A 17,115-nucleotide genomic window follows, 5' to 3' on the forward strand; every position below is an offset into this window, starting at 1 on the left:
TCACGTAAAGGAAGAAAAATATGAAGATTCAAACGCCAATACTTGTTTCGTTTATTTAATGACTATTAAAGAATATATCGATATGACGGACAAATGGAACATTCAGAGTTTCTTGTGTACAGATTACCGAAACCACTAATGTTATCTTGGTATACATAATAATGTATGAAGGGCACTATGTAAATTACTTTCGATATGTTTGTTGTTGCCAGGTACATGTAACAGCTAAGTAAGGATGACCCTAGTAAAGCCTAGATGTTTTACAGTTCGCACGGGCAACGCAGCAAAACTAACTTTTACTTTTATTTGACAGATAATTACGGATGAAGTGAACCTACTTTCGTTTTTGTTTCACAGTTAGAACTTCCCTATGTGTCGTGGATCTATTGATAAATAAAGTGGGAATTCTATTTTCGGTTTACAACAGTAAAAGGAAGAACAAGCTAAGATCACTACTAGTATTACCGACGACTACGTTTGCCCTCGGAAGGTCTGTATATTAAGGTGTATTATCAACAACGATTTTAAATATACATGCAAATGTCTTGTTTCACAAATCTTTCAAAATTGACTTATCAATAATATATCATTTAAGATTTTGTTTTTCCTGACGCCTTTAAAAATATTACTTTCGATTCGTATTTATTCGTATATCAACATATATAAATCGTTATATTATTTATCATTTATCTCAACGGTAAATTGAATATGAATTATTTTAAGTAAGTTGAAGATGATTAAATTAGGGTGGAGAAAGTAAAGAGTAATTTCGTTCCTTAGATTATTATAAAACGAAATTTTAAAGATTCTTTTAATTCAAGTGTTTACAATATCTGAAGTAGATACTCATATTAATGAATGAGAGATTGATTATGATAATATTAAAATATTTATTATCAGGGTCGGCGAATGACGCGTTCGTATGCTAAATGAGTTTACTTTCGTTTCTACATCTACGCATTAGGAATACCGGGATTCTTCTTTCGATTTATTCATTCATATCAACATGTTTTTTTTTAATTATAAAACTTGTTAATATTTAAACAGAACATAAATAGGTATTTTTGCTTCTGATGTAAACCGCCATTACCATTTAAAGGTTTTTGTAAAGGGAATAATGCACCCAGATCAAAACGAACTTTCGTACCGACCTTTAATTTCCATATTTATAACAGCCGAGTTAAAGGTCATGTACATGGGTGTTTAGGTACACACGACAAACGATCGTGGCGTGTATACACATACTTAGCTCGAACTGTTAGGTTTACCTGAGGAAAATGTAATCACCAGACACACATATTCTTACATCAACAACACAGGTAACATACGTCTTACTTAACTATTGACGTATTTTAGCATAAATGAAGTGTTTACTGTATATAACAACTACGTCAATGCAGTTAATACTAAAGTAAAAATTGTTCACTCTAACATTTGTGATAAGAGATGTCGTAAAACAGTATATTATCCCCACCAAAGATGTATGTTCAGGCAGTGGAATCAATAAATCATCTTTCGTTTAACGTTTTCATTACTTTATCAGCCGGAAATTGTTACTGGGCCAACGAGCTAACCTTATAGCTTCTCTCGATCTATCACTGCTTCTTGGCAAAGTAAGCTTAAATTAGCAACAACATCAATAATTTATAAAGGTTTTAATATTCACTGTCATAATTGTTTTATTTTTGTAAAACAAAGTTGGCAATTTTACAATTTTATCCCTATTAGGGCCCCATTTGTGTTTTGACTAGAATGCAAATTAGGTGAGTACCCCTAGTGATATGTATACAGGTACACGTATAGGCGTGTGTCTCTGTGTGCTATATACATGTGTATCGTGGCGCATATCAATGTAAGATAGCCAAGTATATACGTATGTAAACATGAATGAATATAAGTTGATAAGTAAGTTAGTGGTTTACGTACTATTAATTCCTGCCTGCTTGTCTAGTCATTTCACCTCGTAAATAATATACGGATATACAAGTAGTATAAGAAAATCACATATCAGACGGAAATCCTGTGTTTTTTTACAATGCATTTTTTATTAGGCAAATTACTAAGATAGATGGTGAATCTGAGTGCTCTTGGCCAGTTTATGTTCTCTTGAACACTTGATACGATAAATCACTTATATATCTCTATGGAGAATATCTTTGACATCCTCTTTACAGTGTGTGTCACTGAAATGTATATTTTTAACTCGGGATATATTAGTCTGATCACTGATCATATCGTCCTACTGGTCTTGAATTCTGCCTTAATGGTCTTTATATTTAATGAAAGGCAAATTAAGAGAGATGACGGATATCCAAATAATAAATAGACCTTAGATTAGTCTCATGGTATATTTAAAATCTTTAATTTTAGCATTGATATTTACCCGTACTGCATCTTTCATGTCTATACGGCCTTTCTGATTGACAAATACAATGACCATACGGATGTTGTAGAATTTCAGATGTTTTATCTTTGAAAATGTTAGAAAAAAATAATCTCATTATTAGATATCTTTACATATACTTCATATTGCTATATCCGGAAGAGGTACAGTATATGAAAGGGCTATATAATTATGAGGTGTGTAAGGGGCGATAATAAAACAATCTATATACATAACAGAGGTATACCAGTGTGTAAATCTCACAATTGCTATTAATTATTCATTGAAAGAGGCTCACATGCCGGTAATGACAAAAAGAATATTATACTAAAAAGAGTACTACCATATTACATTATGTCTGATATCATAGCATGTTCTTAAACTCACAACAGTTGATAGTGTAGCTTAATTGTATGAGACACATCCGTAAAATAATGGAAATCTGTCAGTCTAAACAAAAACATCGAATGTGCTTTTAAGAAAAACAGATTCACATCTTACAATGATGCATTTCCTCAACGTAACGTCGTAAAATTTGTTGATTAATCGTTCTTTCAGTGACAGACACATTTAAAATATGGCGAACCTGACACCCAAGGAGAAGCAATCAATCCAAAACCTGATTGGCGAAGGTCCGAAGTCCTTCATTAAGGTATATAGTGCCAAGGAAGACGGATGCAGTGCGGTGGAGTTCCATAAAAAGTGTGATAATATTGGGGCAACACTGACATTAATATACAACTCGGCTGGGGAAGTTTACGGTGGATATACTTCGGTCAGTTGGCAGTCTGTCCCCACTAAGCAACCTGTATACGACAACACGGCGTTCCTCTGTTTATTACGGAAAGAAGGGAAAACAGATGCGATGAAATACCAAATAAATCTGCCCCCGTCAGCTATTATGTTAGATTCCCAAAGTGGACCAACTTTTGGTAGTGGGCCTGATCTTCAGGTTTTCACTGGGAAAATCTCGCCCGATGCAGACGGCATGTTCACACTTAACTCCAGCATGACATCTATCAGCTACACTCATTTGCCGTCATCGCTTGCTGACGAAATCAAACCTGACGCCAGTGCCAGTGACGTGGTTGTTTATAGTGTTAAAGGTAAGGAAGTGTATAGGTTAAAATATTTAGAAAAGGGTATGCTACAGCTGAAATGAGTTTTGTTTTTATTTTCTTTTATATGTCATGTGAATATAAGCAAATGATCACAGACATGAAACGTGCAGTGCAGTAATTTTAACAATATAAGGCTATATTTTGTTTTGTTTTTATAGATACGTGTCAGACAATAATGGCGAAACCGTGGAGATTAGAACCAAAATTTGAAAAGGAGGTGAGCATGATATGTCATTTGAGGAAGCAGATCTTAGAAATGTGTTTGAAATTTAATGTTAGCCAATTAGAGAGATTGGAATATAAAAAATAAAAACAAAGTCACCTTTTTTGCAAAGCAAAATTGTCAATAATGTTTAAGGAGTCAATGCAATGATTTAAAAAAAATCCAACGATGTTTTTGAAGCAGTCTTACAGTATAGATGTTTAAAATAATCACTTAGTATAGCACCATTCATCAATGATGCTAAAGTTGGATTCTTTATTTTTGAAACTCTCTCGTTTTTATTCTTGATCATCAATAAAAAAAAGTTAATATAAAAATTATAGTTTTGGCAAGGCGGATAATGTTAAAAAGACAATGATATTCTGAGCTCATCTATGCGTTCATTCATGTCTTCAGCGAAACATGTCAGAAAAAACATTTTATTGAATATTATTGCCTTGTTGAAATTTTGAAAATGAAATATTTTAACGGTAAATATCATTATTTACAGTATCTAAGAGACTTGGTGGACGAAGTTGAAAGCTACTGGCCTCTTAAGGATATGGGCGTACCCGAGGATGCGTTACAAAACGTCAATATTCTCTTCATCGGACCAATAGGGGCAGGCAAATCGAGTTTTCTAAACTCGGTGGAATCGGTGTTTCGTGGTCACGTGACAATGTCTGCTAGTGCCGGAAATCGTACGAAAAGTGTGACGTCAGCAGTAAGTCACTATTTGCTTGGCCTTTAGATATATGTTTTATTTGCGATGTTACTTGTCTGCAATTTTAACTAAATAATTCCTTGGAATGAAAAGTCCTTTTATAATATTTCAGCACTATTGTTTGCAGTTACACAAGTATTTCAATTAGCACACTGATGGGCCGTTTCGTTAAAGTTCATATGCTTTTTATGATCAAAGACAATATACTGTTACTTTTCTCATTTCTCTACAGTACCGACAGTACCCAATCACGGCATCAGATAATCGCCATTACCTAAAGTTCCAGCTATGTGATTGTAGAGGATTGGATGATGGAAATAACATCACCAAGGATGTAGAGGCTATACTGGAGGGACATACGCCAGACAACTATACAGTGGGTATCGTTGTCTGCTTTGTGGCATGAATACAGGATCTTATATAAGATTTCGATTCATAATTAGATTTTATAGGGAACAACCAACCAATTAAAAATATAGATTTTTGAAACATCCCCTATGTATAGAATGTTGAGCCAGGGATAAAATGTCTGGCAGCCACTGATTGGCCAGTATGTTATGAAGTAACAAAATAGATATATGGCCTGATAGGTAACTGCCCATAAAAAATGTTGACATAAAGTTCGTAAGTCTGATCCATTTTTTCCCAAAAGTCAAGGTCATAATAATTAACAGGTAAACATTTCAGATTTTTGCGATTTTTTACTTCAAAATTCACCCATTTTCAAAATGGCTACCAGGTAAAAAAATGAGCTAAACGTCCCCCACTGTTTTTTTTTTTGTTGTTTTTTTTTTTTGCTTACGTGTTATGAGACCCTTCACTTTTGTAATAAACCATAATTGGCCATATTGAATTCAAGATTTTTAATTATATACTCCAAAACGTTAACACTAAAGTCCATGGAAAAAACAATTGGCTGGTTGGTCCCTATAAACCCAGTTTTTGAAATAATTGTTTATACAACCGTGCGAGCCCTTGCATTTCCTATTAACTGAAAAAATAAGATTGTTGCATCACATAACTAAGAAAAGCTACATTTGACAGGTTTGAAAGTTAAATTGTGGTGGACAAAAATGCTCATCTTTCAAATGAACATACAAGGAAATGGATGAAAATAAAAAAACGAATTTATTTAAGAAAGGCAGAGTTTACATAAGTGAATATAAATATTACAATTGAACGCTTGATATATTTCGTTTATTGTCAATATAAATGCAAACTGTGTGGCAGATAATATTTATAGCGCCCTAACGCCATCTATTTATCTGTCTGATTGTTAAATGTAAGGTAATTACAATCAAAACAATTAACATACTAGCTAATACATTAATTTCAATGTTGATGGTGGTTAACACATTCCTACTACTTTATCACTGGTAATTATTTTTGATAGGGTTTTTTGGGTAGTTTCATATAATTTTCTTACGAGTTGATTTTCTACTTTAACATGAACATATGATTTTCGGAAAATATAACGAAACGATATTATTTGATAATGATAATATAAAATCTTCACTGATGAGATATTTTAGCCTACGTGATTTTCATTACAGTTCAACATATCCAACCCACTGACGAGTACAACCCATGGCTTCAGGAAAGACCCAAAACTCAAGGATAAAATTCATTGTGTGGTATACGTTCTGGACGCAAGTAAATATTCTGCTGACTTCGAAATGTCCTTCGTTACTGATGACGTCAGGGACCAGATTAAGGATATCCAAGACATTGTTGATCAGAAAGGTAAGGAGTTAATAATACATGTACATCCCATTTTGCTGTATGTAATTGGAGTTGCAGGAGCGTTGGAGTTTTTTTTAATATGATCACATATTTGCCCTTATGCATCAGTTTTGGTTTTAAATCCAAAGAAAAACAAAATCACGATTATTAATCAAAATGTCAATGGACTCTACTTTTCTGTTTTCGAGATATGTTATGAATGGTTTACACATTTTACACGACAAATATTAGAAATCATATATATTTTTGTCTAGGAATTCCACAACTGATCTTGCTGAACAAAGTAGACATGGCTTGTCTCCTGACAAAACAAGACACATCACACGTCTACCGCAGTGAAACAATTCTACAGAAGTGTCAGGACGCGGGCAACTGTCTAGGTCTCCCACCAATGACTGTGTTACCGATGAAGAACTACTTTATGGAACCTTCTACCACGGATGACATCAGCATCCTTGCATTATACAACATCCGGCAGATGTTACGAGCAGCCGATACCTTCCTCCGCGTCAATCACCTCGACGAACTCCGGGCAGATAGATACGAATCACAGTATAGTTAGAGATCGAAATAATACAATCAAGTTTAACGAACCTGACAGCAAATGCACTTAAAGTTAAAAACTGGTGTCAATGGAAGACTTGCAGATAAGGGGAATACACGAAGAGACATCGTCAGTTTAAACATCTATGACATATTTTGTCTCTACATAGATGTAGTATATCTAGCTATTATATGTACCTACGTATATGTTTGTAAGACATTTACCCGCTAATTGTATGTTTTTCCGTGATCGTTTCTTTATATGTAATACGAAAACATATTTCTTCAAATTTGTTCCATATCAATTACGAAAGCAATTGTGTATTATGGTCATTAGCAATCGGAGAAGGTTTGCTGATAATTGATCAGTGTTGTTCAAATATGGGCAACTAGTTATCCAAACGTTGTGCAGAATTTATGTGCTATAGCTTAGTGAAATAAAACTGAATGGTAGGTAATGGAGAAGAAGTGTGTTACTGATAGGAGACACATTGGAACGGTACATTTCTGAACAGATCATATTTTGGAAAAAATGGCACGAAACGTTGATAATTTTTTTTCTTTTGGGAAAAGATTTGTCATTTTTCGATGTTTGAATCCATTATATTCATTATCTCTAACAGTTGGTCATTGGACCATACGTTTGTTTTAGTTAGTGTTCTAAATGTCCAGTGTTGACGAGCTTTGAAAAAAACATTTTAGCTAGAAGAGGTTGGTATTGATGCGAACAAGTTAGTAAGCTTATTGGTATTTATAAGAAAATTTCAGTAAGATGGTTAGTATTCAAAAGAATTTTCCTGTAAGATGGTTGGTATTCAAAAGAAAATTTAATTAAGATGGTTTGTATTCATAAGACAATTTTAGTAAGATGGTTGGAATTCATTAGAGATATTATGATGAACAAAAGTAAAACATTGATTAAACACTCTTTGTAAGTATCTAAGTAGTGTATAGTAACAGCTAAATAATGGTTTGTCGGTAGATTATTGTATTTGTATATATATTATATTTAATCAGCAATTAGTCAATTTCAATTTCAAACAATCTTATTGACAAAAATACAATTGTCAAAGGGATAAGACATCAGGCATTGCCTATATAAGTCTTCTCCCTAAGAACAATACAGTGGTACAAAATACAGACATTCATTAACAGTACACATACTCAACACACAACAAAACAATAACAGTCATCTAAATTAAACTGTAAACAAATGAAGGGAGATAACTCCAATATGATTATCATACTTAAATGAGATTTAAATGGTGTAAGAAAATAAATATATAATTCAAATTTTTCCTTAACATAATAACTTGAATAAATGATTCAATTTTTTAGTTGGTGACTATATTTTGCAAATATTTAGTGAAATTGTGGCCCCCTCCAAATACAGATACAGGCCAAGGACTGTCCATTTCACTCTAAGTAGGCCATCCACTGATGAGGAAGGAGACACAACTACACAAAACAGTTTGCTTTTTAAATGGAATCAGGGTTTATTTAGTATTTTCGTTTCAATGGGACATTGTTTTTAAAAATTCATATTGGAGTTTCACTTCATGAGAGTAAAAAACAATATGTATTATATTATTCAGTCTATTATAGAATTGAAAATATTGAAATATTGAAATAATGAATGAATATACCCATTGGAAATCTCGAAATAGAATTCATGTACATTTGTTTTGTGATTGTTTTTGATTAAATGAATCTTTTTGAGCTTGTGATAAAGTTAGAGACAGCAGATAGAATATTCATATTTTCATTAAAAGTACACAATTCACAGCCATTAGTCACTCGTCACTTCTCAAAGAATCATTTTGTATACGAACCATTAAGGAATAGAAAACATAATGGGGGGGGGGGGGGGGGGGAGCGCCGTAGGAGGGGGAGGGGGGTCCAGGGGCCGCAAAACCCTCAGCGGGTCCAGGGCAGCGCCCTGGTAGGGGGTTCCATGGGAGGGGGTGGGGCCGGAAAGCGGAAAGTGAATATTGCAAATTGGCAATCATTCGGTATCAGGTGCAGTCGATTAATTTATAGACAATGCATGCGACGTAGGCACGAGCCGGTTTTTGTTTTCATGTTAAGGCTATTAAAAAAATGTCCTCCTCCGAAAAAAGGGCCAAGGACACACAAACAACCCTGGATCCGCTGTTGTAGTTCTAGATTTTAAAAGCTTGTGGTTTAATTCCTGTAAATCAAATTGTTTTATGTCGCAAGTCCTAGCATTGACTGGTCTAAATAAAGGCAATGTTCTTAAAATTCCTTTATCGAGGTTGAAGTCTCTCCAACATAATATGCCAATCCACTTGTACATACTCTATCGGCACCACAGAACCAAACTTTATCGCAATATTTATCAAGGTGACTTCTAATGAATATTCGACATCAATTTATGTAATAAATTATTCTGCAGTCGTGGAAACATCCTATACTTTACCGAAAAAAGTAACCAGTTATACGATATATCGATTCAAAAAAAATCTACGATGAATATTGCTTGTAAAATGTATATTATATACGTTCATTTTTGTAATACTTGAATAATGATCCTTTTGAAGCTGTTAGCATCGTCATTTCGTTATTTGATTTTGATTTCATTTTCTTTTGTACGCGTTGTATTTTTTAAATAAAGATTTGCTTTAAAATCGTGCGTTTGCATCATATTTCAACTTTTCGTAAATCATTTAGTGTTAAATGGGGATATATCTAGAACATAGTTTTAAAGAAACATAATTACTCTATCCTATGTAAATAAAAATCAGTCATAGTCAACATACTTTGGAGCATCACCGGTTCGGTTATGAAAATTAATAATAAGAAAAACAAACCTGTATGCAGCCATGCTTCTAAAATAATGCTATAACGGTGAACAATCCATTATATAGCTATCTACATGTGTATAATCGGTTTTAAGAAAAGTGTATCATGTACATATTTTATGCCCGTGACCTTTAATGAAGTTAAGGTTATCCATTTGAACAAACTTGGTAGCCCTTTGTCCTAGCATCCTACAGACTTAATATTGGGTCCGTGGCCCTGTTGGTAATTGAGAAGTTGTTAATATATTTTTCATAGGTGACCCCTGTGACCTTGAATGAAGGCTACGGTCATCCATTTGAACAAACTTGGCAACCCTTTATCCCATCATGCTACAGGCCCTACATTAGGTATCTGGTCCTGTTGGTAATTGAGAAGAAGTTGGAAATGTTAATTGTTTACGACGCACGACGGACGATGCTGGCTAATCGCGATCGTAATATAGGTCAACTGAGACTTCGTCTCATGTGACCTAAACCAAAATAGTGTGTCATCACTGTGTTCATTAACTCATTCTCCATAATTTTAAGATGTTATATAGTTAAAACTGTTAAATATATGTAATGATGATAAGCGAAAATAAATTCTCCAACTTTGCCCCAGGGAAATAATTACCATAATTCAAGCAAACCGAAGTGCAAACTTTTAATATTTCTTGCCTACCAATGCCACTTAATGAAAATGTTGATACATCTGCTAAAGGTGAAAATGACTTATAGAAAAAAAAATTCCATCGTTGTAATACTCCTGTCAAAGGTGTGCTGCTCCATCCATACACCATTATTTCTTATCTTCAGTTATGTGCTGTATACCATAGACAGCATATTGGTCGTATGAACACATTACTTTATTTAGGATAAAACACAACTAAGATGCCTTTAAAATGTTTATTGAAAAAATACCTCCATGTGACCATATTGCAGTATATTACTTCATCGGCATTGTATTTAGTCAAAATCAAAATAATGAAATCAGGCCAAAAATCTAGAAACGAGTCTGTCAGTATTAACTTAACACGTGAGTTCAAGCATAATCCTGAATGTTTCATTAACACTAATGGATACATTTAAATATTGATATTCCGAATGTATACAATGAAATAAATCACAAATACGAAGAAATATGTTTAACTTAAAAGTGAATATATATAACTCTTTGTTTTAAAACTATTTCTTTGATTCGGGAATTAGATTTAGAGAGTCGACAACAAATAGAAATATATAATACCTCTTTAGCCATTTATGACTCATGTCTCACAATTACCAGACTCTGCCAATTGTGTAAGAAGTTTAAACAAGTACATACAAGTGATATGCACAAAAGAAAATACTATATTTACTGCATTTTAACATATCATCTCTTTATTGCTAAAACAGGTAATGACACGGTTTTCACAAAAAGAGACAAGTTATTACGATACCTGAACAAAACATAATGAAACAATAAATTGAATCTAAAGTTTAAATGAAAGTATTAATCATCAAAGGCACTATGTAAACAATTTATCAAGGTCAAAGTTAAAAAAGCTAAATCATACGTATTGTCCGCGGGCTACACCATTGAAATCACAAAAAAAAAAAAATTAAAACAAAAAAAAATCGTCTTCTGTTGGCTACCTGATGAAGTGGGCTATCTCACAACATGTTCCAAAATGATAAATAATAATGATAAAATAGCGTGGATATACAATATTTGTAAATTTCAACTACAAATACGTATTGATTTTATCATCAATATTCAAACTTCTCTCTCACATCTTAAACCTAAACAAATCGACTAGCACACAACAGAAATTTACATTATTCCAAACAATCATATAAAAACGATTCACTTTCGAAAAGCAGAAACTTATCACCCTCTGATCTGTATATTCTGCAGCATGGCTAATAAAAACTAACTTAAACTCTACATCAGAATTATACCCTTTTCGTTTTAAGAAAAAACATCTCCTCCGCTTAAATGTCTAATATGTCGGCAAAGATGTCATATGTTACCCACAGATAACTCATTGTATCTCCTGGGGAATGTTGGGTGTTGTACATGGGGAGGACTTCACGTAACACCCACATACATGTGTTTTTGTATCTCCTGGGAGTACAGGGTGTACTACTTTGGGAACACGTCACGTTATACCCACATATTTCCTTTTTATCTCTTTGGAAGTGCTGGATGTGGTACGTTGGGAAGACTTCGTGTGCTACGTACGTTTAACCTATTGCATCTCCTGGTGGGAAGTACTTGGTGTAATACTTAGGGAACACTTCATGTTATATCCACAGATAATTTATTGTATATCCTAGAGAGTGCTGAGCATGGTACTTTGGGGCGACTTCCTGTGCCGCCTATAGTTGACCTATTGTATCTTCACGTGATACCTACAGATAATGTATTGAATTTATAATGAGTACTAGGCGTGGTACATAGGGAAGACTTCATATGCTACCTACAGATAACTCATTGTATCTACCTTGAGGTATTAGGGTTTCACCTGGGGTTATCGCAGGTACCGACAATACTTTTACATCAGAGATATGCATGGTACATTTACCTCTTCGTGGACATGCAAGTTAAGAATAGATCTACAGGTCCACTGAATGGTTCTACATTGATGTGCATTTGGCAGCAGATGACCCACAGACGATATACAGGAGCGGAATACAGCCTTAAATTCATTAACAAGATAATTTGGGATAATCTAAAGGAGCGGGCAACACAAAATAAATTACGGTATTAACATTATTGAGGCGGCCGTTAAATTGTTGATAATATCCGTTTAAAACGTAGTATCTACCGTATGATGAAAACATAATAATCATAATCGGCTAGAAATTTGTTTGATTATTAACAATATTAAATCATTCGGACATAAAAAAAACCCTTATTTCTACCACAATACCCTATGTTATTCAACTCTCAGACCATCAGTTAATCATTACAGCTGTTGATTAACAATCTGTTTATACCACACGTGGTATAATGGTATAAACTCTGTACGCATTTTGATTGGCTAACACGGTGAAATTTGACCCAAGCTGCAATTGTTATTGACGTCATCAATAATCTAATGACGTCACATCACCGGGTCCCGGACGTCACCTGTACACTTTATTTGCATACGCGAAATTACACTTGGCTACGTTTCCCTTTGATTCAAGCCGATATTATTGTGGTAGAAACAGGTCACATGACTCGAAATTGTTGGATATGGAATTTATTTCACACTCGTAAGTTATTTTTTAAAAGTTGCAAAAAACACTCGCTAAAGCTCGTGTCTTTTGTAACTTTAAAAAAATAACTTTCTCGTGTGAAATAAGTTCCATATCCAACAACCACTCGTTGTGTAACCTCTATATTTACATAGATTGTGATAGTTGTTGTTACCCTAGTTCATATATATCCATATATCATTCATATATATCACTTACACTAAGCTAGGGGTGATTGTCAGCTGAAACATGCAGAGGAGGCTTCTTGAAAGATTATTATAATCCACTGCAAGCATTTGAGGTTAAATAATTCTGATCTATATATTATTGTTTGAGGTATGTATAACCAATATTCTCAAAGTAATACAATATTGCACAATAACAACAGGGCTGCCACTATAAATGTATGGATGAAACCTTTTAGAATCTACTCAGGGCTTTTACCATTTTGTCGATAGCTGTATTGTTAAGGTCACACTCGTACAGTCCACTATCGCTGCTGAACGCCATATCAATGATCCCACCAAGTTGTCGTAACTCACTTCCGGTCACGCGAAGACTTGTGGGAGTCAGTTGTGACAAGTTTTCCTTGTTAGTGTGATGAAGAACAAGCACGTATACGTCTCGGTTACCTGTAAACAAGGTCCTTTATCTTGTATTTTTGATATGCACTAGAATATTTGTAACAGGCTCATGTTTCAATTGTATCGTTATATAAGTGTAATAACTATATACCAATCTCTCAAGTAAAAATAGATTTGGAGAAGATATCGCTTTACATTATTTCTCCTATATCACATACTATTCATTTTCAGGCTATGCATTTATTTATCTTAAGAAAGTAACTAATTTCACTTCTTCTTACTTTTGAATGTATTTACATACATTGCCTGTTACTTTCTGAATAAACCGATCATCAAGTATTGTTTTTATGATGTAATATTAACTTATCATTTGTTTGATTTTAACCGTTAATTTGTTTCTACGTATATTCATTAAATGCAATGAATTAGGTCATATTTGTTTTACCTTTTGTGCCTTCCAATGCGTCCAGGATATTTGTGCCGACCCTTGAAATATTTAAACAAAGTACAAATAAGGGGCCATGCGTTGTTTCTTTTGATGTCTCACCAAGAACAATAGAAAAATCAAATCTTCTGGAGTCAAATCGTAGATCTAGCCGTCTTTTCAACTCCCTGTTCACCATGTCAACCATAGCTTTACCCAATCCACTGCGGCTGTTACGTAGTAATCTCATCACTATAATATTAAAGAAATGCAATGCTTTATAAAACCCTTTCTGTCATCTGTATATCAAATATCGACAACTCTCTGTTAATAAATTCTATATGGATATACCAGGTAACAAATCACATAATACTTCAACACTCTGTTAAAAGAATCTATATGGATATATCGGGTACCACAACACATAACACCAATTCTACACGATATCTGCAAAGCTGAAATCACAACCTTGAACTTAAGCTTACCTTGATTTCATCTCAATAAAGCAATCATTAGAATAATATAATCAGAAGTCACGTGATCTAAGTGTTTTGCAACTATTTCTAGCATGCATGTGAAGTGAATTTAATATTCGATATTATGTAGTATTTTTTGTGTGAATTTGCGCTCAAAAATGTCCAGATGTATTTCTCATCTGAATCTTACCGATGTCTTGGACTAGGGTACAATACATGTAAGATTTTAGTATTGTTTGTTTGTTAAATTATTTTAATGAATGCATTACTGACATTGTTTACTTTTTAATCAACTATAAGAAATTGGTGCATATCAGGAAATCCATGTCCGAAACTCGCAGTTATTTTGCTAATGAAGATCAAACACGATATCATGTCTGCAATTTCTACTATAAATACAATATGTAAACATTAAGTGACAACACTCTGGTGTGTACTGTACTGGAAAATCAGGTGCAAACAACAAGTAACGTAAATATGATAGATGGTATATACTGCAATTAATATGATATCTACAAGTGTGGCGTTTCAATGAATACACTGTCACCTTCATCAGGCTAATTACCAATGTGAAGCGCACTAGTACTGGCATATAGTAATAGACTCGATCTACTGTTAAGGACGTTTAGTCTCTATCATGCAATTATTGGCACCAAGTTCGAAAAGAGTGTGAAGATATGGTACAAATATTACTATATAGTACAGTATATTGTAGTATTCTTACATTCGTTAATGTGTCATTAATATCATGCTGAATCAAAACACGTTCTGAAATATATTGTAGTATCATTGAATCCGGGCTAGTTTTGACGTGCTTGTTCTATATCGACAGTACTTAGAAACCAATATAATAAATCTAATTTTTTGTAAAGTTGATGGTCCGGTAAACAAAAAAGTAATAAAATTGACTGCGTTGTTTATGTTGTCTCAGACTTCCTATCCGAATACACTCTAGGACTATATATAGGTTCCATTACTGTGGAGCACGTATAACTTTTAAAGAATGGTTTCAAAATTATTTAAGTCGCTCTGTATAATTATTTTAAATAGTTAAATACTAATCGTTTATTAAAGGTTCGTGGTGAAAAAACATGCTGGAAAAAATAAAAATAAGAGCTTTTGGCAGATCGCGATATCACAAATAAGAAATAAACTAAAAATAAACTACTGCATATGAATGATCGAGTAACAGTTCCCAATCTGTCAACAGTTTTGTGATGTAAGTTTTGAAGTTGGAGGCAAAGTGTGACTATCTTTACCTGACTCAATCGAAATCACATCATCAGTGAACTGTAGAAAAGCTACTTCTGATGAGAATGACTATATTGAATTGTTCATGAGAATAGAATTGAACCTTTTGTTTAACCATTGACAAGTATTAGTTGTGAAGAAAGGCATAACCCCTCATATTTAACTTCAGATTATAAGTGAAAATATTAACAACAAGAAAAGATGTTATGTGGAGTAGCATTCATTTTTAACCTACAGGGTCAATAAATACGGATATTTACGTCCAAAACACAATTATCCGTGAAAACACTATTTACACATTGCTTCCTCAGCCTGCCAAGATTCTTCATTCAGATACGGGATAGAAAGGTCACGATCTGATATAATTGACTGTCGTCAGGTGCATGTTTAGGACGTCTCTCTATATATTTTACATTTTACAGGTACATGAACAGGGCGACGTTTGATAGATCGGGGACTAATAAAATAGACTAGTATGTTTTTTATGTCAGTGATGAGACCTTCTTTTCCTTTTCTTCGTCTCCATGTTCATCATTTTTGTAGCTAAAACTTAGAAAGATACATGTCTTGTACAATTGCGATGCTCAATAACTTGCTCAAGACATGAACGTAAAATAAGATTCTCATTATATGCATTTACATTTACGTCACACCTTAAAACCTTTATTATAAATGTATTCGCATTTAATTGCAGTATTAGTTGCGTTTTTTCAAAGCTGTGAATATTCAGGCGGTGTAATAACTGAGCTTGTCCTCTATGAATGACTACACAAAATACTTACATGGTCAGTATCCATTGATAAAACACAATAGCTCAGTGATATTTAACGGAAAATTTTACTAACTGACATCTGCACATTTCTTATACCGTAAGAGCTGGATCTTTATTTTCCTAAGCCTTGGCAAATATTTACTGTAATATTCTGACCTTTATCTGTTTTTCTATCTAAAGTTTTTTTTTTTCGGGGCCAGAATGGGGTTTTGGTTTCTGGCATACGCTCTAATTGCTTTAGAATTCTGGGCCCAGTTGTTCAAAAGATTATTAGGCTAATTGCAGTTAAACAACAATATGAAAATCCTGGTATAATAATTTCTGGTAAAACAAACCTGGCAAAATTTCATGAAACCATAACACTTGCCAGTCCCTTTCTATCTGCTTATTTTGAAGAATGCTAACATATAGGATTTAGAATAAAGGAGAAATGATATTTTTATTAATCACGTGATTACGCTAATCAACTTTTGAACAACTAGGCCCTGGTGTTTACACAAAGGAACTTGTGTTTGGAAATACATACAAATTCTTCTCTTTTCTTTCTCATTTCAATTCAATTTCGCCTCTGTAAACCTTACAGCTAGTGTTGAATGTTTACACACGCACTTACACGCCGATATGCACAACAGTTTACAGTTTATGGCACACTGAGATTACCAATATGCTTATTGTTGTAAGAATTAACCAGGTTACCAATCCATAACTTACTGACCATGGATACGTTAATCTGACGTTAAGTTCAAAGTTAAATTAAACTTATCCTTAATATTTTGATAGGCGCATAACGTACAAATCGTTTGTCAATTTCCATTCAGCATACTTAGCACTTTTATAATTGTAAATGCAATCTGATGACTAAGCAT

General features: G+C 33.7%; 1 protein-coding gene across 1 annotated transcript; it reads left to right on the top strand.

Annotated features, from left to right (window-relative positions):
- Window positions 1–400: 400 nt before the first annotated feature.
- LOC117323586 (interferon-induced protein 44-like) lies at window positions 401–8,289 on the top strand. Its single transcript, XM_033878894.1, has 7 exons — window positions 401–490; window positions 2,942–3,489; window positions 3,663–3,721; window positions 4,218–4,430; window positions 4,663–4,806; window positions 5,984–6,173; window positions 6,428–8,289. The coding sequence occupies exons 2-7, from the start codon at window positions 2,961–2,963 to the stop codon at window positions 6,733–6,735; spliced, it is 1,443 nt and encodes a 480-aa protein (XP_033734785.1). The 5' UTR covers window positions 401–490; window positions 2,942–2,960; the 3' UTR covers window positions 6,736–8,289.
- Window positions 8,290–17,115: the final 8,826 nt, after the last annotated feature.

Source organism: Pecten maximus, chromosome 3, assembly GCF_902652985.1.
Source record: "Pecten maximus chromosome 3, xPecMax1.1, whole genome shotgun sequence".
NCBI lineage: Eukaryota > Metazoa > Mollusca > Bivalvia > Pectinida > Pectinidae > Pecten > Pecten maximus.

Excerpts from the sequence above, each read along its gene's own strand:
- LOC117323586 (XM_033878894.1), top strand. The coding sequence starts at position 2,961 with ATGGCGAACCTGACACCCAAGGAGAAGCAATCAATCCAAAACCTGATT. Across the intron at positions 3,722-4,217 it reads AACCAAAATTTGAAAAGGAG|TATCTAAGAGACTTGGTGGA; the intron begins GTGAGCATGATA and ends CATTATTTACAG. Across the intron at positions 4,431-4,662 it reads CGAAAAGTGTGACGTCAGCA|TACCGACAGTACCCAATCAC; the intron begins GTAAGTCACTAT and ends ATTTCTCTACAG.